Source organism: Spodoptera frugiperda, unplaced genomic scaffold (assembly GCF_023101765.2).
Source record: "Spodoptera frugiperda isolate SF20-4 unplaced genomic scaffold, AGI-APGP_CSIRO_Sfru_2.0 tig00001864_1, whole genome shotgun sequence".
NCBI classification, from domain to species: Eukaryota; Metazoa; Arthropoda; class Insecta; order Lepidoptera; family Noctuidae; genus Spodoptera; species Spodoptera frugiperda.
The window spans coordinates 45218-69149 of NW_026095738.1; the positions used below are offsets into that span (position 1 = coordinate 45218).

At 36.8% G+C, this 23932-nt stretch overlaps 3 protein-coding genes across 3 annotated transcripts; 2 read left to right on the top strand and 1 right to left on the bottom strand.

Moving 5' to 3' along the window:
• Window positions 1-6153: 6153 nt before the first annotated feature.
• LOC126913021 (uncharacterized) lies at window positions 6154-9096 on the bottom strand. The gene is made up of 2 exons (XM_050707692.1): window positions 8898-9096; window positions 6154-8645 (listed from the first exon to the last, which is right to left on the bottom strand). Exon 2 carries the CDS (start codon window positions 8146-8148, stop codon window positions 6502-6504), a length of 1647 nt encoding a protein of 548 aa, XP_050563649.1. The 5' UTR covers window positions 8149-8645; window positions 8898-9096; the 3' UTR covers window positions 6154-6501.
• A 768-nt stretch (window positions 9097-9864) lies between these two features.
• On the top strand, window positions 9865-13609 carry LOC118280373 (uncharacterized). Its single transcript, XM_035600371.2, has 2 exons — window positions 9865-10466; window positions 11630-13609. Exons 1-2 carry the CDS (start codon window positions 10114-10116, stop codon window positions 12504-12506), a joined length of 1230 nt encoding a protein of 409 aa, XP_035456264.2. The 5' UTR covers window positions 9865-10113; the 3' UTR covers window positions 12507-13609.
• Window positions 13610-18492: 4883 nt separating this feature from the next.
• Window positions 18493-23852, top strand: LOC126913016 (uncharacterized). Its single transcript, XM_050707686.1, has 2 exons — window positions 18493-22404; window positions 22638-23852. Exons 1-2 carry the CDS (start codon window positions 21522-21524, stop codon window positions 23819-23821), a joined length of 2067 nt encoding a protein of 688 aa, XP_050563643.1. The 5' UTR covers window positions 18493-21521; the 3' UTR covers window positions 23822-23852.
• Window positions 23853-23932: the final 80 nt, after the last annotated feature.

Here is a 23932-nt window from a genome sequence, read left to right on the forward strand (position 1 = left end):
GACATTACTCAAAACTCTTTATGAATGAAATATCTAACGGGATATACGTAGGTTGGTCAAAAAGTTCGCGGAATGGAGGGAAAAATTAAGAAATTAAACACAAAATATTTTTTCCTATTCAATACATATATTCTCTCTTGACTCTAATACATTTATCAGATCGGTGAATTCATTTATTAATACCCTCGAAAAAAAATGTTTTGTCTTTGTCGTCAAAATAGGTCGAAATTGCGGTTTTAACGTCTTCATTTCTACCGTTGAAGCTGTTTCTTCAATTTTGGACATAGATAATAATAGCACGGGGCTGAATCTGGCCTATAGGGAGGATATTTCAAGGTTTCAAAGCCCACTATTTGTGCAGCAGCCATCGCAACTTATGCCTTGTGCACGGGTGCATTGTCGTGTAAAAGAAGCACTTCTTTGGACAATTTTCCCCACCTTTTCTCCCTCACAGCGTGTCGCAGTCGTTCCAGCAATGTAGCGTAGTGTAAACGCCGGTACTGAGTTTCACGTTGAGTTTGACGGGGTGGAAGAATAATACGCGCTTGAGTTTGCAAAGCAGTAACTGAACTACTTATTTAATTTTCAATAACTTAAAATAAAATTTATTTCATTACAATTTACGCGCCAAAGCAGCCATCTTGTTTTTTTTTATTTTTTTGTTGTCATAGACAACTGTCAGCTGCCATTCGACCTGTTTGGTAACACAGGCATTTATTGCAGAATTAAAAAATTACAAAAATCTAAATAAGATGCGTGCGGGTTCACAATCAATGGGCGAGTGCCGCGGCGCGGGCGTCGTCGTCGCTCGCAGCTGATGTAGTCCGTGTCGTAAGCGTGTGTGCGTGAGACATCGGTGAACGCACACATGCTAGGCGTTAACACGTAGTTACCTCCAGTTATGTTGACACCCTTTTCTTTGTAGTCAATAAGAAGGATTGCCTCTGTATCCCAGAAAACAGTGGCTATGAGTTTCCAGCCGACGAAGACACATTGAATTTCTTGGGGGTGGTGTACCCTTTTTGTGCCACTGCATCGAGTCGTATTTGGACTCAGACTCATAATGATGAACCCAAGTTTCATCTCTTTCCGCGCGCGCCTCAAAGAGCCATCAGACCACCACAGATGGGGCCCAGTAGGGCTGATGCCTGATCCGGAGCTGCGGACTACCTAGCGGGTTTACCGGGGCTCCGGCTCGAAAAGCAGGAGAAGGAACGGGGTGGTTTTTAGTCAGTAAGAGTCTGACACTCCCTCTCGCCTCGCCCAAGGCGGGAGAAGTCATTGGATGATTTTCCCCCTCAAAAAAAAAAAAAAAAGTTTCATCTCTTGTCATATTTCGGCCTAAAACTTCATCCATGTTTTCACCACAGGTTTTCAAAAACTCGCGACAACACTCAACTCGCCGTTGCTTTTGGTTTGGCGTGAGCATTCTTGCGCACACCTTTGACATGCCAAGATAGTCGTGTAGGATGTTCAAAATGCTTGTAGCTGATACTCCGATCATTTCTGCAAGCTGCCTCGTCTTCAAACGGGCATCTTCCAATATATTTTTTTCTAGTTTTTCGACGTTTTCCACCGTGGTCGACTCGACAGGGCGTCCTGGCCTAGGATCGTCTTCAATCGAATGCCCGCCTTGCTTGAAGAAGTTGTGCCAGTTGTAAATCATGGTTTTACAAGGGCAAGCGTCCCCATAAACAGAAAACATCTCTTTCCAAAAATTTGAGAAGGTTTTCCTTGCTTGGTAAGGAACTTTATGACTGCACGAAATTCAATTTTCACAAAGTTTCAAATTTTCTTCCGGATTGACTTGTTGATTGACATGTATCTCAGTGAATAATTACCAGTTTTTAATAAAATTTCATATTTATACCTTCAATGAGTGCAAGTTACCTTTTCCCCCTCCGTACCCCCCATTCCGCGAACTTTTTGACCCACCCTCGTAGATGTACGTGCGCGCGTCATGACGTCTCGCTAATCACTGAATCGATTTGAATTATAATTGTAAATACAATTAATTTTTTCTTATATTATTACCGCGTAGCATGGTGCAGATGACACATGTCAAAGTGCAAGCCGGTAACCTAAAATCTACTCACTATTGTTATGATAATCCTGTTTGACAGTATACGAAAAATCGGACACTCCTCTTGCTTCCTTTGCCTGCTACTGTTTTATTCGTGGTTAATTACGTTTCTCAGTTCTTTTATCTTTAATAAATTAATTAATAGAGAATCAAACTAAATGCATGAACGTGTGAAGGCTTCTTAGTAGTGAAGCAAAACGGACTAAATTGATACCTACTATCGCTACCTAACGGTACTTGACGTTAGGGATAAAACTATCTCCGTGTCACTTATACGGCATGTTGGTATGTTACTTAAAGTAAGCAAAATGTTTTGATTTGTAGTTCGTTTAGAAAGATGATTTAATGATTAGATAATAATTAAATGATTAAATAATAAATCAGAATACTGAAGTGAAAAAGCTTAAAAACAAAAAACTAACTTACGTAAAATAATAAAACAAAATGTTAGCAGTGCAGGCATAATGCATGTTTATCATTATTGTCACCTCTGTTTTATTTTAGGCGTGTCGGCTTGGCGCTTGAAGTTTGCGTATGTAGTAGTGTAGGGCTTGCCCACGCACACATAGCCTGTACCGCTGTGCCTACTACGTGCTACAAAGTATTGCGCGGTCGAGTTAGTTGACCCGTGGCTTCGCAGCTGATTGAATTAATTTACATTGCGTTTTGAAAAATAATTACTGAATATGGTTTTTTATTGCGATTCTATTTCTTTGTATCAAAGGCTAGTGACCTAAAAAATCCGGAAAAAAAAGTGTAAAAAATTGATTGTTTTTCGCGTTTTTTTTTTGGTGCCTTCGTATCAGTAATCACCAGCACTATCGCCTGTTTTTGTTTTTGGGAGCGTTTCCCTTACACCCAGTATGTTTGCTGTTTTCAATATTCTGTATCATTTGTAACACTTGAAGTTTTCTGTATTGTGTTTTTAAAGCTTTTATCACTCCTTGGTCCATGGGCTGTAAAAGTGACATTGGGCGGTAAAAACACAAGCTTTATGCATTTTAGATTGGAGACTATAGGGTGAGCGGGACAGTTGTCTACTAGGAGAAGAATTTTATTTCCTCGAGACTTTAATTGAATTTATGTGGCCATTTCTCCTTTTTGTACGGGTGAGATGGCCATATCAAATGTTCTCTAACTAACTTTAAAATAAAAGAGTAAAAAAAAAAAATATGCTGTAGATTTAACGAAAAATGCTTTGAAATAATATACTGATGACTTGTTGTAGAAGAACCGATGAAGAGGTTTTGATGTCTAGTCATGTGCATGGTTGCCCCAGTTGCTTATTTTTCAACATTTCCATTCTCAAAGAATGTTCTCTTTTCATATGCAATGTTTCTAACATCAACTTCTTTCTCTCTAAATCTGCATACTGGATTTTTTTTTTAAATATAATTTTTTCAACGCTTCAGCCGATCTTGGTTTTATAATTTTTCTTTGCTTGTGACATAATAAATATCAAAGCTAAGTACATACAGACATAGTATAAAGAGGGGGAAGTAGGTTATCTCTACCCCAATCCGTGATATAATTGCCTACTCTGCCGTCCTTACGTAAAGTGCAATAACTAGATTTTAGCTCATTTCTAGAAAAACGCGGGAAATGTTTATTTTTTTGTTTTGTTTGTGTCTCCGACACGTTATATGCTATCGTTTCAAAAGGTTTATTGTAAGATAGCTAGAAACGTAAATAATAATTTGTAGTACCTAATTTTTGTAAATCGTTTTAGTTAATTATAAAAAAGGCAATACATACTGTTTGCTTAGTATAATTCATATGTTAAATAAATGGTTACTAGTCAATACCGCAATAAGTAGCCCTCTTGTTGCACTTATGGTTAGGAAATCAAGATAATGCATTTTTGTGTAGCAATTAATATTTATTTTATAAAATTTGCCCTAACAAAAAGTGCAACAAGAAGGTTACTTAATGCGGTTTTTATTAGTGAGCAGAAAGTTCTAAACGTCAAATGACCTAGAAAATTTTGACTACTTACTATGTAGTCAAAATTTTAAAACTTGGAAGGATCTCAAGAAAACTTGTATTTAGTTGGAGTTGATTTAATAAAAGACAAAGAGTATTAATATTAAATGGTTTTATTAAAAAAAATAAAACTAAATCAGTGGGTATTGCTTCGCTACCTTCTTTAAAAAACAACAAACACTTATCAAAAATATAATCATCAGTTAAATCTTCAGACTAGTTTCATTTTAAGGCACAATTTGAGATCAATGTTTTCATCAGTCTAACGATACAAGGAACTAAAAAAATATAATTATTAATAAATATTTTCAGTCAAGTTTTAAATCTAAGGACGATTCAGGTAAGTTATACCAAAAGTCCTTCCTGTTTTCAGGCATCAAAGGTACTAATTCTGCTATAATCTTATCTTTACGTTCTTTTGTTATTCCTCTCGGTCTACTCTTATTTGCAATATTGGGAAAGCATCTGTTTCGAACTATTTTCACTTGGAGAAAATCTAGTTCTTTCCGATCAGACACATGACTTTCTTTGTACTTAATTGTAAATGCACCTCTTTCGGCTCTGACTGCCATAATGTCTTTAAGATAGACTCTGGGTACCATATTGCGGACTCTGCTGAGACGAATAATCTTCATAACAGTAAAAATCTGTTACTGACATCACTTTTACAGTGCATCTTTTTGAATTGGCCAATTTTACAACATTCACAAAGTCATCAAAATCATATACTTTATTTTCTTTTTTAATACCATTTCCACTTAGTGGTGAAAATTGTCAGCCGACATGAAAGTATGACCGGGTTCAAAATATTTTATTGTAATTGATTCAGCAGCGATCAGATTACTATTCACTATATTTATTAAGAAACACATGAAGGCCCAGTTATTGTTTTGGGCAGCGCAGTTGTCTGCCCATACAACGAGATTTTTATATCACGTTTATGCATGAAAAAGGATCGAAATGAAGACATAATATCCGCCTGACTTCGACCGCTGACAGATTCGTTCCATAACACGGCATACGGAATATTCACACCCTTAGAACCTCCCAGTGGTACGAAACTTTCGTTGAATGCGATTATTCTCGGACAAAATATTGCAGTTTTAAACTGATCCATTCGTGGCAACATAATATTTTTTTATAGATCAACAGAGAAGTATATGCAGTCTAAATAAGTAATGCCCAAATACTCAAACGCTACTCAATTTTAAGACGCTCTCAAATGAAGGTTCTGTCACTATCAATTCTTTATAAAATGACAGAGATGCACGATATTTAAGTACAACTTAAAATTGAGTAGCGTTTGAGTATTCTGGCGTTAGGCTTTGTTCTTTGTCTCGTTGATATTCTTCTCTGGACTCTGTGTATCGGGACTTATGTTTATTAATTATATTGAATACACTGCTCACAGTCTTCTTGAGAACATTCTCTATATAATTTAAAAAGAGCACATTACTCTAAATGTTCATTTCTTTTACAACCTTTCGATATGTTTCCATTCATTCACGTTACTCTGACCCAACAAGCGTTTTAGAAAACAATTGGATAAAAATCTTACATTATTATAGCGGCTATGTAGCAGAGACCAACACTCATTATAATTGTCTGAAGAGACAGTAATATGTCTAACAAGTTGTTCTGCTTCTCTCGATAACAAGCCCTTTAAATAATGCATTTTTTCTAAACAACTATTATTGTGAATTAATGAGGTGAACAAATCTTTGAATGTAGTCCATTCCGCATAATTTCCGGAAAACTTTCAAATATTTATCTTAAGTAGGGTCAGGTGGCCAACAGTGAAACACAAAAAGTTTAGACGCTCAGAAGTCCATTCTATGTGACTGTAACAAAGATCTTTTTTGATAGATTACTTTGTGTCAAATATACTTTAAATCTGTATATCAAATTGAGCATTAAACTTATTAGAATAGAGAGAATTCATATTTTTTTTAAATTCGGGAAATGGTTCACTGTGTACAAACCTAAGTACACACTGAACCGGGGGGTAGGTCTACAGTGAACCATAGTGTATACAGTGAACCACCGCATATAAGTAGTATTTTGATGTTTAAAAAAATAATAAAAATTGACAATATGAAATGAACTTTATTCACCAAAGTGTCTAACACTATAAGGGTATACAAAGTAGGCGTTATAAAAGTATAAAGTGTCATATTTTTATTTATTTCTTCTTATTTAGATTTTTGTAGTCAACATTAGTTTTATTTATAACAATATCAAATAAAATTATAACAATCAACGAGTTTTTTAGACTTGAGCAAGTTCTAATAATTATTATAAAACTTACTCTATGAGATCCATCGTAAAATAAACTTAATTTTAAACAGTCTTCAATTATTTTAATCAATATAAAACTTTTTATTCTAAAAGAAAATAATTAACAAAAAACTAAAGCAATGCTGAGGGTGACAAAATCAATATGGAAAGTTCAATAGTGCTAGGTTAACTGCAAATTTATATGTTGTTTGGCGACGGCTACTACCATCGATTTTGGGGGTAGGCAATATAAATTTAATATCATTCTTCGTGACCCTGGCCATATCTGGTTCAAGAGGCTCAGCGAATTTGTAGTAAACTTTGCTCTTCAATTTTAAATAGGAGACATAATAGTCATAGCCTGGTTCATTAGACTCTTCTAGAATTTTTCCAACATAATAATATTTCTTCTTCTTTTCTGTTTCTATTAAAATAATAACAAAATCACCCACATTCGGGTTTCTTAGTAGAGGTTGCGAAATAACTTCATCGTCCAGTATCATTTCATCGTCTTCACTGTCACTAATAAAGTAGGTCCCTCCAGAAGAAGAGCCGCTCATATTAAAAGTTTCTTCAGTACTACTGGTATCATAATTTGTTATTTTTTCTACTTTTACTGGTTTTCTTACTTTTTGTATTTTATTCGGTTTTTTTTCTTTGAACAGGTCACTTTTCTTTACTTTCTTCACTTGTTTATTTCTCTTTTCTGCTATTCTATCCTTTTCAGGGGTATCAGTAGCTATCATGCTTTTCCCCAAAGGCCTGCGTCTTTTGTTCTGTCGAGGTCCTGCTTTCAGAGGATCTCTTAACATTTTTGGTGTTATAAAACATTTTACATCTTTAAAAGTTGAGGCTTGGGGTCCCAAGATTTCTTTTGGAATTTGTTGGGATAGCACTTCTTTAATGTTTGCATCCGCTTCCGGTTGTGGATTATTATTAACAATGGTTATCACCGATGAAGCTCGAACTTCAATGGCTTCTTCAATTTCTTGTGATGGTATTGATAATAAAATTGAAGGTGAGATTGGCTCATTTATTTCGTCTTCTATGTCTGTTGTAGAATTGTTTTCCTTGTCTGGTTCTGGTCTGTCAGTGACTGAGCTCGGCAAAAAATCCTCTTCTGTAAAAACGGAATTGTCATATGGAAAGATCCCACATTTCTTAAAGGCGTTGGTGATATTTATTGGCGTCATTGCCTTCAGATATGCCTCTCCTACACACTTAGCTATGTGGTAGATAGTAAGTGTTTGGCCTGGATTTTGAAGCAGCCACGAATCGACCGCGGCGTTATAATAAGTTTTAAAGGGTCCATTTAGGCCAACGTCTAAGGGCTGAAGTTTTGCAGTAGTGTGCGGTGGGACAGTAAGAATTGTAACTCCAGAAGATTTAGCAAGGTCAAGAGCTTCCAGTGAAAGGTGGCTTTCGTGATTATCAAGTATTAACAGGGCGGGATTTTGTTTTGATGCACAGGTGTGTTTTACAAAATGCTGCATAACTTCTACGAATATCTCTGCATTCATCCAGCCAGTAGACGCAGCTAGACCAAGTGTGCCAGGAGGCGCATCATGAAGCATATGCGATTTAAAGTTTTTCCTGGGAAAAACCATGGCTGGAGGCAAAGCCTGGCCGGATGCGGAAACTATACAGCACGTGGTTACTAATACGCCCCTTTCACCACTTGTAACTTTACAAACATTGCTTCTCTTTGGTGCTAAGACTTTCTGCGGGCGTTGCACCGTTGTAGTTGAAGTTTCGTCGAGATTGTAAAGACGAGTTCCGTTCCCAAATCCTGGGTATCGCTCCATGGCTATTTTTAAGTTCGCAAAAAATCGATTTATTGAACGCGGTAGCCCGTGCCAAGCTGCATGCTTCGGGCTTTCTTAAGCTTAACTCACTGTGTCGTTTTTTAAAAGACCTCAACCAATCAACTCCAGCTATTTTGTTTTTCACCCAAGAGGGCGGAACCTTAAGGTTATTGGCCGTCGCCACTTGATATGCCAATTGCCGAGTGTCTTTTGCAGTAAGCCCATAGAACATAAGGGCGCATTCGCTGATATAGTTTTTTAAAATTGTTTCCTGTTCATGTGTGAACACCGCATTCACTTCGTAATTTGGAACAAATCCTGCTTCGTCATTTAATTCGTGCCTTTTCACATATCTTCTGAGTGTAGAATATTTTAAATTACATTCAACCGCAGCCTTGTGAATGCTCCTACCATCTTTTACAAGTTGGATAGCTTTCTGCATATCTTGTGCACTATGTCCCCCAATTTTTCTTTCTAGCTTCTTTGTTCGACCCATTCTGAAACAAAGTAAAGGTAATTAGCAACCAAAAATACTTCAATAGCATAGGTACACAGTGAACCGTAGTTTTGGTCCACTGTGTACTACTTACGTTTTTATACTTTTAAGGTTATATTTTTAAGTAATCGGTTCAATACAAAGTAATATCAGTATTTCTAAACGTTGCATAAATAGTTCCTTTGCAAGTGTGTATTAAGTAGTAAATTCAAAACAACAACGAGAATGTTCTAGAAAAAAAAAATGTACTTACATGCCTTTCAACTTTTTTTGGCGCGAAACACAAAACACCTCACAGCGCGACTGTTTTCGGCGGAAGCGCGCCGTCGAACTGGGGAATAACTATCGTGGCTACAAACAGGTTTAAACATGTTCGTAGCACGGAATGGCAACGTCGCGTTTACGAGATATGAGTGGTGGGTCACTGTGTCCCACTGGTTCACTGTTGGCCACCTGACCCTAATCTAACATTTGAAACTGCATGGTCTACCTACATGACTTTTTAAGTTTTTATCTGACTGGTTATGGCTAAATGTGTTTAGTATTTCTTTCAGTTGCGCTTTATATATTATATACATTTCCTCGGTGGAGTCATAGACATCGTTACAAAAATATTTGTCGGAATCGTCTTGACCCTCATTTAACAATATGCTCCTATGTGTAGACATAAATTCTTTCTACAAATTTTCTAGAGCTTCTAACCTAGTCTCCACATAAGGCCTAGAAATTCTGTCTTTAGGAGTTTTTTTGAAATTAGTTGAGCTTTTTCAATGCGTATTCTATTATTATGCTGCAATTTATATAAAGCCTCCATTTTGACTTTAACCAGTCAGATGCTACAAATTAAACTTTAAAAACTCAACTTTTAATGAAAGTCTACCAAAGTCAAATAAAATGTTTCCTGACGAAAGTTTTCTACGTTGCAAAGATAACACATAAAAGTACTCACGATTTTGTGTTCTACACCTCACTGAATCGGCCACTTCACACTCACTCACTGCGTCACCGTCAGCGTCAGCTGTTGACAGCAGGTGGAAACTCCGCAATCACTGGTGAACTAGACCACCTGCCCAGTGCCTCACTAAGCGGTAATGTCTAGCTTGCTCCACTCCTCACTCCGTGGTACTCGAGCTTCACCCTGCGCCGCCTCTATGGTCTGGTACTTCGATCACGCCCTGCGCCACCTGGTACTGGTCCGCTCCCTGCACCAACTGGTGCTGTTCCACGTCAACTCCACTGCTGCAGCACTCACTTCAAACACACCAGCTTGGGTGTGCGAAAAAATATGTGCTGTAGATTTAACGAAAAATGGGAGGAGGAAAAAGAGGTTTTAATGTCTAATCATGTGCATGGTTGCCCCATAATCAATGTATTACGCAGAACTTGTTGTTAGGCCTCATACGCACTGGCGACCATAGACGCGGCCAGGCCGCCGCGGCCATGGTCGCCGTTGCGTAGGCAAGCGCGACATGTGGACGGCCGAAAAATTTGCAGTCGACTTCCAAGGGTGTGTCAAGATGGACGTGCAGAAGATAATCACGCTAACTGTGCTTGTGTATTTACTACGAAAACGAAAACGGAAGATTTCACGTAAAAGACAGTTTTGGGTGCATCCATTACTTTGCGAGAGAAAGACTAAAGGATTATATTATACTTATTTTTTGGATTTAAAAATGTATGAGAAGAGATTCTTTAATTACATGAGAATGTCAACGAATACTTTTAACCTGTTACTGAATACAATAAAACCAAAAATTACTGGAACTGGTAACAACTATCGGAAATGCATTCCAGCAGAAGAAAAATTAGTAATAACAATAAGGTAAGCTTTTTCTTTTTTAAATACAGAATGTTTAAAAAATACGTGATATATTTTAAAGGGTGTTTCGGAATGGAGTATTGTGTACAGGAAAAATAAAAATAATGTGATAGGGCCTTTTTTTACTTAAACTGCTAAATGGATTTTTTTGTAAATTTGAATTATACAAGACTCGTTTCTGAATCGCCCTAAACCACCACTGTTGTGTTTTTCACAACAACCTGTAAAATTCATTGACCAAGGTTTTGCCACTTTAAAAAATTTATGAACTATTGTTCAGTAGTATTCTATTTTACGACTTTGAAAAGGAGAGGAAAAGGGCTTGCTTATAACATGTTTTTAAATATTAAAAAACTGAAGTAGATAGTCAAATTATTTGTATTTTCATAACTTAAAAAATGGCAATTGTGAACAATTAATCATTGAAATTGGGAAATAGGTCTATCATTTCTGAATTTTGAGAAATATCAGAATAATGAGTATGATTATCGCTGTAATTTGAATCATCTGATATCCTGTTGGTAGTAGAATAACCTGAATAACTCGGTCGATTAGGGTCATATTCTTGGTCGTTAAGAGTATTGAAATTACTTGAATAGTTTATGCGCGCTGTTGTAGGTGTACAGTTCGGTTGGTATTTTTCTATAATTTCCAATGATTTCCATTTTCGCTTTGGTCTTCATTGCAGCAGGGATTGTTTGAAATCTTTCGAGGAGGGATAAAAGAAAGTCTGTCACAATTTGAATCATTCTGTGTAGTCGCTATGGTCTTTTGCAGAACTGAAATTAGAGGGTCTGTATCGGATTCTTCGTTTGGCATTTTTTTCTTCCTTTTTGTTCTAAGCGACTTTGATGCAGACTGTTGAGTCTCAAGATCAGAAGATCTTGCACTTTTATTTTCTTGACTTGCCTCTTCGAGACTATTTTCTGTTGCGTTTGTGTCCAGCACTGATTTCAAAAACAGTAATTGGTTGAAATAGGTGTATTGTGATTTACGTTTTGCAGCAGAACCACTTTTGACATCTTTAAGACGGCGCAGCTCTCTTGTGAAACAGTCTCTAAGGTTTTTCCATCTTTTTTGGAGAGTAATGCCTGTAAATCAATAAATAAATGTATTACATATTACAAAACTAATATTATGTTTATTAATGTGAATTTTATTTTCAGGTATTTGGCTACTGGGTGTTCTTTATCTCATATAAGTCATGAATACCGTATAGGGCTTCCTACAGTATCGGAAATAGTATTTGATGTTTGTGAAGCAATATGGGAGATATTAAAACCAATTGTGATGCCACAATTGACCAGAGATAAGTGGATTCAAACGGCTGAAGGTTTTCAAAAATACGCCCAATTTCCTAATTGCATTGGAGCCATCGACGGCAAGCACATTAGAGTTATCAAACCACAACATTCGGGATCTCTTTATTACAATTACAAGAATTATTTTTCAATCGTGTTACTTGCAATATGTGATGTAAATTATAAATTTCTTTACGTAGATATTGGAGCATACGGCAAATGCAGTGATTCGTCAATTTACAAAGACTCTGTATTTTATCATAGGCTTTTAAATAATGATCTCGATATTCCGAGCAATAACCCCATCAAAGAAAATGGCCAATCAATGCCGTTCGTTTTAGTGGGTGATGAGGCGTTTTCACTATCGGAACATATGATGCGACCGTATGCTGGGAGAAACTTGAATAATGTAAAGACTAATTTTAATTATCGACTATCCCGTGCCCGCCGCTATATTGAATGTACATTTGGAATATTAGCCAATAAATGGCAGATTCTTCACCGACCCCTAAACGTCAAGAAAGAATTTGCAGTTGTGATTATAAAAGCTCTATGTGTGCTTCATAATTTTGTGCGAGAAAGAGACGGATATGATTTCAAGGACACGTTAACTGTACCAGAGACTTTATTTGAAATACCTGCATGTTTACCTAATAGAGCAAATAGAACATCAACCGAATATCGAGATATATTCGCAAACTACTTCAGTACCGACGGTCGCTTGCCCTGGCACAATTTGTAAATATATGGGAGCGTACCTACGACGGCTGGTCAGTTTGTGCGTTGAGGCACTTTCTCGCCGCGAGCCGCCATTGCGCGCCGTAAACAAAATGGCGTCAAACGCACATGCTGTATGAGTAATCTTTTCAAAAAGTTATTCCAATCATTACGAAAACCTGGGAAATTTTAGCAAATAATTGTCAAAACTCATGTGCAAAGCGAAAAATAGTAGAAATAAAATAGTTATACTTTTGACAATTACCTATTTGCTAAAATTTCTTAGATTTTGAATGAACGGAACAACTTTAAAAAAAACACTCATGTCACATCGACACCAGCAATTTATACTGCGCTAACTCAAAAAGCGTACTTTACAGTAGAGGCGTTTAAAGGGAAAAACGTGATAACTTTTACATTAATTAAGATACTTTTTTGAAATTTGGTATGCTTAATATTTAATTTATTCATTGTAATATCTCATATTTATATTTCCTTAATTATTTCTATTTTTTGATTTAGCGCAAGTTAGGCGTATATAAACGTAATTCATCAAAAAAAATACATCTTATACACGTCTAACTTATGTTAGCGTAGTGTAGTACGGGACGTCGTAGTGCATGATCAATCATCTGATGCATATTTCAATATTTTTATAAAGAACATGTACTTACTTACAAAAAGAATAGTCAGCGTACCATTAATAAACTAATTAATACGTTAACACATAAGTATTTACTATGTAAAAGTCGCTAAGTCGTTCATTTTACAAACGAACAAGTATACACACGAACGCACTAAACTACGCTAACTATGAGTTAGCGCAGTGTTGCACAGATTTTGACCAAAGTGATCCCCGCGCACACTCCGCTAATAATAGTTGGCGTAATATAAATCGAGTGATTTCAAAAAGTACCTTTACTTAGCGTTTTATAAGATTTGTAACTTTCTTATTTTTGCATATTTCTTCTCAATTTTTTTATGACGTATGTAAACACACATTTTAAGCAACTTGGCATAAAAAAAGATTTTTCCAAATTTCGAGTTAGCGTAGTATAAATTGCTGGTGTCGACATATACGTGTCGAATGCTACTACAGCACCTGCTGCGTTTATTGTAGTTCATCGCATTATTAATTTACTTAGGCATAATAAAATAAAATAAAATACTAACCAAGTTCTGCTTTTTCTTTATCTTCCATGGATTCACCGCCAAATATATCGACCAGTTCAAGCCACAACTGCCGCTTAACATCTTTATTGGAGTAATCATTTGATTCTAAATCCCATAAACCTCTTCTATTTTCAACTTCAATTATGAACCTTTCCGTGTCGAAATTGGCCATTGTAAAATAATCACTCTGTAGCTAGCTACACGTCTGGTCGCCGCGGCCGATGCGGTAGCACTGATGAATTTTAATACAGAAGTGATGTTCTCGACGGCCACGATTGGTCGCTGGTCGCGTGGCATCAAATTGGACGCCGCGGCCAACGGTGGCCGCTGGTCGCTGGCCGCTAAGTGCGTAGGGGCTATATAGCGATTGCTATAAAAGTCCAGAATTCACTGGTCGCCGCGGCCAGGTCGCGGCGACCATGGTCGCCAGTGCGTAGGAGGCCTTAAACGGAATGATAACTGCAGCAGCATACTTGATTGCGAACTTTTCTTTCGGTTTTTTCCTGCATTCTGTACTCTTGTCCATATTTGTTACACTGAACACATCTAGGACCTTTGTTGAACTTCTTTTTCCCATTCTTGATTTGAGAACCATGATCAGATGTAAACAATAGAGAAAGCAGAGTTAGTGTTTTCTTATGGATAAAGGTGGTAATAAAACAATGAATATAACATTATTAATATTTTTAATTACACATTTTTTTGCTTATTTTTCCACATTTCCATTCTCAAAGAATGTTCTCTTTTCATATGCAATGTTTCTAACATCAACTTCTTTCTCTCTAAATCTGCATTCTGTTTTTTTTTTGAAATATATTTTTTTCTACGCTTCAACCGATGTTGGTTTTATAATTTTTCTTTGCTTGAATGCTGACATAATAAATATCAAAGCTAAGTTCATACAGACTAGTCTAAGGGTATGTACGCACTATGTGGATAGCCGGAGTGCGGGTAACCATAAAAAATTGTATTTATACGAACTGTCATGCGACTGCCGCTTAACCGTTGCGGTCGCTCGCAGCACTGCGGCCCGACTGAGGGTCATCCGGACGGTTGCTATACCCACTACGCGGTTAGTAGTTTTACCTACCAAAAAAAAAAACATAAATGGCTGGAGTGTAGACAAGTAGGCCGACATCGGCAATTTGTAATTCGAATACCATTCCTTTCTAGTCCTGGGTATAATCTGTGTATGTCACGCAGCAAACGGCGGAACCTAGCAGCGTCTGTGGGTAGGCTTTTTAAAATATTTTGCCGGTACATGTACTCGCCCATGTACCACTTTAACCTCCGCTGACTCCTATACGTGCGACATTGGCATTTTAGTTCCAGCCATTGCCGCTCTATGGTATTCGTGTGAACCACGCACCGAACATTATTTGTACCTGGTACTGGGACCCAAAGCTGGGATCCACGGGGATATTGACAGTCCCTGCCGTAAATTGGCGGCTATGGTTGACACTGGAATGTCCACGCATACCCAGTCTTAAGTGCACGCCCATGTATGATCGGTGCTGGTCAGACATAATGAACTCATGTCTAACGTTGTCTTTAATGATTCTATCTAATGTTGCCCTATTTTTATTTGGTATAAGCTCTACGTGAATTTTTTTTGTGAGTCGACTTATGCAACCTAGCGACCACGTTTGTCGCTGCAACAATCGGCCCCTGTGGTACTTATTGGTAAAAAGGTTAGTTTCGTCGACCTCTACTATGTCTTGGGTTAACTTTTTTCTTCCAGGTATGATTTATATTCGACCTCAAGTTGCGGTTTCACTTCCATGGGTGCGTTTTTATAACCAACACAAACGTCACACTGATCTTTTCCTCGATACAAAGAACCCAATATTAAACTGTGTATTGAATATGTATAGATATGCAACATGGTGCAGTTGGTAAATTACTTTCCCTTCTTAAGACCTCATAGTTTCTGTGCATTTCTGATATAAGCCGATGATAATGAAATCCGAAAAATCATATACCTACTTTGCTTTTTGGAGCTGGTTTTCGACCTGATGATGGAAATTATCTGCAGGCATAAATGTATGCCCAGGTTTGAAATATTTGATTGTGATTTTAGTTGCTCTAATTAATTGGCTATTTATAATCTGTACCAGAAAAGTGAAAAATGCCCAATTTTTATTTTGGCTAGTGTAGTTGTCTGTCCAAACAATGATTTAATTGCAATCACATTTACTTTCGAAACAAAATCTGTATGTACTAACAATATCTTTCTGTTTTCTGCTAGATACTGCTTCATGCCAAACCGCTGCGAAAAGTTTTTCTTTACTAGAGCCCAAAGGCACAAAACTTTTGTTAAACGCTATAAGTGTCGGACAAAACATTACAAGTTTAACCCTTAATTATTTAGCAGAGATTAGAGAGAGAGAGAGACAGAGAGTTCTTTTATTTTATAAATGATATTATATATATTTTATAGATGTTCCCCATTAGGTGCAGATGGGGGTGATGGGGTGTAGACCTGGCTGAATATGTTTATATCATTGTATAAAGTTCTGTAAAAAAATGGTCCCCCATATGTTTTTGTACACACGGACAATTTGTGGGCAATCAACCTCTATTTTTTGTTTCTGCTCTTTACAATTCCTTTTATTTTTTGTACTGGTTCAGATCCAACAAATGAGCTTATAAGAGTTACATGTTTATTATCATTCCAGCGTACAATAACTGAAGTCTGACTCAACGCTATAACTATTTGTGCTCCAAACCCAAGAGAAGATTCTTGCTCGGTAAACTTATGTGAACGAAAGGTATCTTCGCCTGCATATAAAACGAAATCATATATCATTCCACTTACACCAGCACGTACATAATTTTTAAAGCCCCATTTATTGGGCTTATCTTTCATGTACTGCTTTCTGTTTCCTGCCTTCCTGCCCTTGTAGGGAATCATCATTTCGTCTATACTAAATTTGTTCTCATTTTTGCTAGCCAAATCTTTCTGCACATGTGGAATCCTAAATGGAAAAGTCAATAATTGCTCCCAAACACTCGGAGAGTTCTCTCGGGCTACAAGAGCAATACAACGTGCCAAACTTGAAGCCACGGATGATCTCGCACCTCGAGGAACTCTCTTTAAAACTGGGATTGAGTTTTTGAATTTGGATAAAGTTTGCCAAAGTTGTAAATTCTGAACAGGGATTGGGGAAGGAGCTGAGGCTGACACTGGGGAAGGAGCCACATTTTTGTGTTTATGTACCTTGTCCAGAAGTATCCTCAGGCCCCGTTCACCCTTAAAAAAACGTGCTTGAGAGCAAAGAGTCCCATTCAGGAATGCGGCAGGTTGACTGGCGCTCTGACCGGCGTAGCTGCTGCTTCCAACATCACAAGGCATATAGCCTGGACTATAAAAGTATACTTAAGATAAAAAAGATATAAAAAATGCTTAAAAAGATAAAAACACTATTTACACAACACGACATTGACATAATCCGTCAAAATATTTAGCACTAAAAAAGGAAAATATAATGGCCATCTTGTGGCCAGTACTCCTTGAGGCGCCGCTACGCCGCGCAGAGCCGCGGCTCGCCGCGCAGCGCGATGCGATGACCAGGATGTTGGCTTTTTCAAGTGTTTTAGGTATTCTCCTTGGTAAAATAAATCGACTATTGTTCTTTGTTCTCTGGTTATAAATTGATGCTTGAACTCATCTGATAAATTAGAATTATTCGGAATATTAATTCAAATTCAAATTCATTTATTCATTGTAGATCAATCTAATATTTCTGACTTTTTGATATGTATTTTATTGTGTCTCCAGCAGTGGGATTGTTGGGCTCGCTGTCATTGCAGCGGTAAGTCCCCTCTTTGAGGAGTGGCTAGAGAGGCACCATGGCGTCCTCACCTACAGCCTGACGCAGGTGCTTGCCGGACATGGGAGTTTCGGTAGGTGCCTGTTTTTGATTGGGCGGGAGGAAACGCCCGGGTGTCATCACTGCGAAGGCCGCCCGGAGGACACGGTGGAACACACGGTTGCGGTCTACCCTGCGTGGGCTGTACACCGCCGTGCCCTCAGGGAAGTGATCGGCGACGGCGACCTCTCGCGTCCGGCTTTGGTTCAGGCCATGGTGCGGAGCGAGGGGGACTGGGATGCCGTCTCCTCTCTCTGCGAAGCAGTTATGCTAGCTAAGGAGGAGGCGGGACGCGTGAGGGAACGAACTTCCTCACGCCCCAGCCGACGCGAAGGACACTCCGGGCGTCGGGGATCGCGTGACGATCTCCGGCCACCGTAAGTGCGGGTCTGTGGACGGCGAGCAAGGGTAGCTCGCCGCCCGACCAGAACCAGACCCGTGCGTGCGGCGCGTTGCGTTCCGCGCGCGCCTCAAAGAGCCATCAGACCACCACAGATGGGGCCCAGTAGGGCTGATGCTTAATCCGGAGCTGCGGACTACCTAGCGGGTTTACCGGCGCTCCGGCTCGACAAGCAGGAGTAGGAACGGGTTCTCGCTTTGCCCTGGCGAGAGAAGTCATTGGATGATTTTACCCCCTGAAAAAAAAAGCAGTGGGATTGTGTAATATATTATTAAGGCTGATAAATACCATTGTGTTAGAAATAAAATAAGGTCGTTATAGGAAAGTAAAACTTTTATTTTAAAAAGTTGACCAAATAAATATTCTTCAACAAAACAAAAAACAGAACAAATTTGTGTTAACCAAAGATGGAACTTACAAATTATCTCAATTTAAAATGAAGTAACACAGCCAGCAAGGAACTTTAATTATATTTATGAAAACAAAGAAAATGTATTTCACATAAACAATAATTATGTAATTCGCAATTAAGTACGTACTCGTACTCATGACGTACCAAGGAACCCGGATGTTCTTTAACGACGACAGGTTTTGAATAAATCGGTTCCACAAACATTCGATATCGTTTGGGACCGCATCATCCCAATCGATTTTACAAAGCCATAACTTCTGAAGCAATATTTTTGCTATAATAATTCTGTACCTCAGAGGTATACAACATTAACTGGTAAATCAAAAAAATTACAGGACAGGCAAAAATGCGCGGAACGAAACTTTGAATGCAATTTTGACATAGTAGCTTTAAAGCTATTGCAACAAACTCAACATTATTTTTTATTATTATTTGATGGAATTATATTGTATTACATAACATTATACTAAAGTGATTTTTTATCTGATTTTGTGGACTTGAGGTTTTAAACCTCGAAACATATACTAACTAAGGTGTTTTAAGAGAGCATTAAAATATACTTTTGTTTACCTCTAAATAAACCTTGGGGATGTTATTGGAATTCGGCATTCAGAAACATTATGTCTTTTGTCAGTATGTAGCGTAATGGAATTATAAAAGAATTTCTGAGGGGTTTACTAGCAAAATGAAACAAAAGTTTCTTCACAAAACTAAAATCAAAATACAATTTATTTTAAATAACCAAAACAGCTACTCGTACGCTTCAGGTAAATCCGGGACATCTGCACATGGAAGATTCCTGTAAGTAATAGTCATGGAACATGGCTGGTATCCACTGCAACGATTTTTGAGTCTCGAAATAGGCTTTTGTGTTTCTCGAATACCTAGGTTTCGGCGTGGGTACAGAAAATCCTCTCCGTTTATTTCGTATGAAACTAACTTCTTCGAATGTTTCCTTGAAAACGAACCTTCGGGCTTTTCCAGGAAAAGCTGTACTTATCTCTGTAATCCTAAAACAAAAGTTTCTACATTAGCTACGTACAATACGTACATATACCTAAGGTAAGGTAACCAAATAAGGCCTACCTTATTTTTATTACCGCCTAGCTCGTAGGTTTAAAATGACAATGGGCTGATAATTTCAAAATTTTATATTTATTTATTAAACTTTGTAATAATGGAATCAAAATGGCTTTAGAAACAAAAATTACAATTTTGTAAACACAAATAACTAAAGTGTCACTTTGGCCTTATTAGGAACCCTATGTCTTAATAAGGCCTCAATAAAAACTAGTAAGTATTCAACTTCTTAATTATAATAAAACTTTGTCAATGCTTGTAGTAAATGTAATGAGATCTTATTAATTAATTTTGGTCATTATACATCAGGCTAAACGTAATACCCAAGTAACATCTTTGAAGTCATCGGTACCCCAGCATCAGTCAAACGAATGAGAATAACTTCTTGTTCTGTAGCCAATTTAGCGACCGACCTAGCTTTCGTGTAGTCGAACCACTCTTTAGATGGTGCGTACTTCTTTGGAATTTTGTTTGGGAATTGTCTTTATTGTCTTTTTTTATCTTCCAGGACTAGAAAATTTTCTGCTGCAAATACCCATTCCCCGTAGTTCTCGCGCCCTTTTAACTTAGGCACGTTTACAAGGTAATTCGATGTCATTCTTGCAAACTACCACTTATTCGTAGAATAACACAATATTCACTGTTTTGGAATACTTTAACTGTACTGGACTTTACTGATTATCGGATAAAAAATTAATTAATGCTGGGCCCATAACCTATAATGAAACGCAGTTTTGACGCAGAGCAAGTGAAGTTTATTAAAAAAGTAATGTTGAGAACGATTACACAGATTATAACAATCTTACTTTAGTTCCTAGAAAAATCACTAGAGAGCGGTAAATGTTCAATGGGTTGCAATTTTGAAACACAAAACAACAGTATTTAACGATCATTTTAAAATCAGTCTCACAGATTAATTCGTTATAATTAAATCCGATACTTAAATTATACAAGTAACAATTCCACGCTAAGATCAATGGTGATTTCACCCTCTACGTATTGTTCAATAACATGGTTTATTTTTTCTTCGGTTTGGCAAGTATCTTCTTTCCTTTTAATTATAAAATTGTTAAATAGTGAGTACTTGGCTTACATTTGATTTTTTTTATTTATAATTGAATGCCAATTTTCCACCATGTTCGTTGTTCTATGTTATCTGTTATAACAACACCATTTATTTGCAAGGTATGCATTTTCTTTTAGCCAGGTGTCTACAAAATAATCATTAAATTGGGTTAATTTTTTATCTTTCTGACAACGAGACATAACATATATCCAGCCATCATCGGTTGCTTGTGGTGGTAAATATAATTTTATAATTAATATAACAATTTAAATATAATTATTATATTATCTAAATTCATAACATTTGATTGATGACTACCTTCCCAAGCAGCACACAAGCGTTGGTATCATCCATAAAACAGCCTATTTAAAACTTATAATTCTTTAAGAGACTTACAAGAGTGTCAAAAAATTATTTTCTCTTTACAAGAGGGGATTATCAGTTATTATACAGCTCAATCTTTATAAAGACTGTATTATGGAATCGGTTTAAGCTTAGGGTGTCTTAATAGAATACCAAAATTCTATAATAACACTTGAAGTATTGTGTGACACTTCAAGTAGTGTTTTATCTTTAAAGCTGTATAAAGGCTGTATTTTGTATGAGATAACTTCCCCATTACAGCTCTAAGTGTTATCATTGTCTCACCCGATACATTTTTCTGTACAATGGTACACTTCAACACCGTTACCGAACTTCGTTTTAATGGCGTAATTGTAGACCATTGTAACTACATTAGTTTTATAATTTCTGTCAGAGAAGGTACTATAATACTAAAAATGTAAATACCAGCTACAATACAGCTTTAGTCTTTTTTAGTGACTCGAATCTTGAACTTCTTTTTAATGGCTTAATTGTAGACTATTATAAATACACTAGTTTTATAATTTCTGTTTGTGAGAATATAATAACACTAAAAAAATAAATACTAGCCACAGGTACAGCTTTAGTCTTTTTAACTGACAGCTGTCAGCACAGTTCTTTAGCAGATTCATTTAGTGAAAGCTAGCAGTGAAACTAAATTAAAATCAATAAGTATGTGGAAAAAAAGGAAAAGATCTGGTGCAATGAAAAGGAAAATTGAAAGGGAATATTTAAATATTTGTAATTTCCAACCAAGCAACAGCGACAGCGGTGAATCATTACTTATTGACGAAGGAAAAGATGTATTCACGAGTCAGACAACCTTCAGTCAAGTGTCAGTTCCATCAACGTCCAACGAGGGTTCCGTAACAAAAACTATAAATATTTTTACAGATAATCACGAAAGTTGTGTGGAAAGCGTGAATTCAGTTCAAGTTTCGGAAATTTCAAATGATGTTTCTTCATGCAGCATCAGCAGCACAAGTAATTCGAATGATGAGGACGACGAATTTAGTAAAAATCTTTTATTTCGTCAGCAAATAAAAGAATGGGCTATAGAAAAAAATATATCTCAAGCAGCTCTGAATGAACTCAGTAAAATTGTAAATAACAGATTTCCGGGATTATTACCAAACGACGCTAGAACAATTTTAGGCACCGTCAGACAAATAAATATCAAAACAGTGGGAACAGGCGAATACTGGCATAACGGTCTTACTGTGCCTCTGAAAAATTTGCTGGAACATTGGACAAATTTCCCAACTGAAGTTACTTTAAATTTCAATTTCGATGGCCTTCCCATATTCAAAAGCTCCAATAAAGAGTTTTGGCCGATTTTGTGCAGTGTATTTGAAAGACCTGATGTTGAGCCTATTGTGATTGGTATCTATTTCGGTATTGGAAAACCAAATCCAATTGAACAATATTTAGAGGATTTCGTAAACGAGATGGAATATCTAATAAAAAATGGACTATATATTGGACAAGCAAAAAATAAAGTGTCTATTAGATTAAGATGTTTTATATGTGACTCTCCAGCGCGAGCGTACATTAAAGGTAACTTCAAAATGAAATAAAAAAAATCAATTTGTAATCGACCAATGTTTTCTAGAATCTTATGGTCACCAAAAACATTAACATATAGATACAAATACAGTGCAATAAGTTTTTTCTATTTTGTTTGCTTTTCTTCTTTCCTTTCAACTACTGTTAGTTGAGGTAGACTTTCGGCAATTTCTTTTGTGTAAATTGTGTGATAACTTAAAAAATATTTTATTTAATATTTTCAGGTGTATGCAACTTTAACGCCAAGCACGGCTGTTTAAAATGCGTTACTGTTGGAGAATATTCGCATACATCTCACACAGTGACCTTTCCTGATTCTAATTGCCGCCCTAGAACTGATCAAGAGTTTCGTGCAAAAAAGTATGGACCTCACCACAAAAAAGACTCTCCTCTGCTGCGACTATCTGTAGATATGATAGAAGACTTTCCAGTGGCAGATTCTCTACACCTTGTGGACTTAGGAATAACAAAGCGACTATTAGTGGGTTGGCGCAACGGTAACTTTGGGAAGTACGTAACCAAATGGAGTGCCAAAGATGCCGAAACTGTTTCCAATTTTCTAACGAAACGCAAATTGCCATCTGAAATTCATAGGTCGGTGAGAGGACTAGACTGCATTTCTCATTGGAAAGCATCGGAATATAGATCTTTCTTGCTTTATTTGAGTATCATAATACTTCCAGATGTATTACCAAATGACGCACTAACTCATTTTCTGGCATTTTTTTGCGGAATTACAATATGTTCGAGTGAGAACTACAGTAATTTTCTTCCGTTGGCAAAAGAGCTTCTTCAGTGTGTTTTTGTGGACCATTTTAAAGACTTTTACGGCGAGGATTATATGACTAGCAACGTTCACAACGTAGTACACATCACGGATGAGGTGCAACGATTTGGCCCACTTCCTACATTTAGCGCGTACCCTTTTGAGAACAAGCTTTTTTCAATTAAAAGGATGCTGAGACAGGGTAACAATCCTCTTGCTCAGGTGGCGAAAAGATGTAGTGAAGTTTCAAAAATAACAAAGAACAGAGAAAATCAACAACTTGAAAATCGTGAACCTTTTGTAACCACGAATAGCAGGAACCTAACTGTACTGCATCTCAAAGAATATATAATTTCAACAAAATCTAAAGATAAATATTTTTTATGTAATAGTAACGACGTTTTGGAGGTAAAAAAAATAAGTGTTGTTAGCAGTGAAATAAAAATATATTGTTATAAAATTTGGGATTTGGTAGAAGTTTTCGAAAAACCAGTGAAATCATCGTACTTGAATATATTCAAAGCTAAATTACCTGCTAGGCGGACAGACACTATTGTTGGTCCCCAAGACATAAAAATGAAATTGGTGTGTACTGAACACAATAATCACTTATACTTCGTACCTCTTTTGCATACAGTATAAAAATAAAAAATAAAATTTGTAATCAACATAATGGTTTATTATTTATATCCGTTCAAACAGAAACAGTTTTTACAGGAAAATCTTAGCTACGCCATTACTAACTAGTAAAGC

Bases quoted from the DNA above. Each gene is read 5' to 3' on its own strand.
- LOC126913021 (XM_050707692.1), bottom strand. From the start codon at position 8,148: ATGGAGCGATACCCAGGATTTGGGAACGGAACTCGTCTTTACAATCTC.
- LOC126913016 (XM_050707686.1), top strand. From the start codon at position 21,522: ATGTGGAAAAAAAGGAAAAGATCTGGTGCAATGAAAAGGAAAATTGAA. The intron at 22,405-22,637 runs GTAACTTCAAAA...TAATATTTTCAG, and splicing joins AGCGCGAGCGTACATTAAAG to GTGTATGCAACTTTAACGCC.
- LOC118280373 (XM_035600371.2), top strand. From the start codon at position 10,114: ATGTGGACGGCCGAAAAATTTGCAGTCGACTTCCAAGGGTGTGTCAAG. The intron at 10,467-11,629 runs GTAAGCTTTTTC...TTTTATTTTCAG, and splicing joins AAATTAGTAATAACAATAAG to GTATTTGGCTACTGGGTGTT.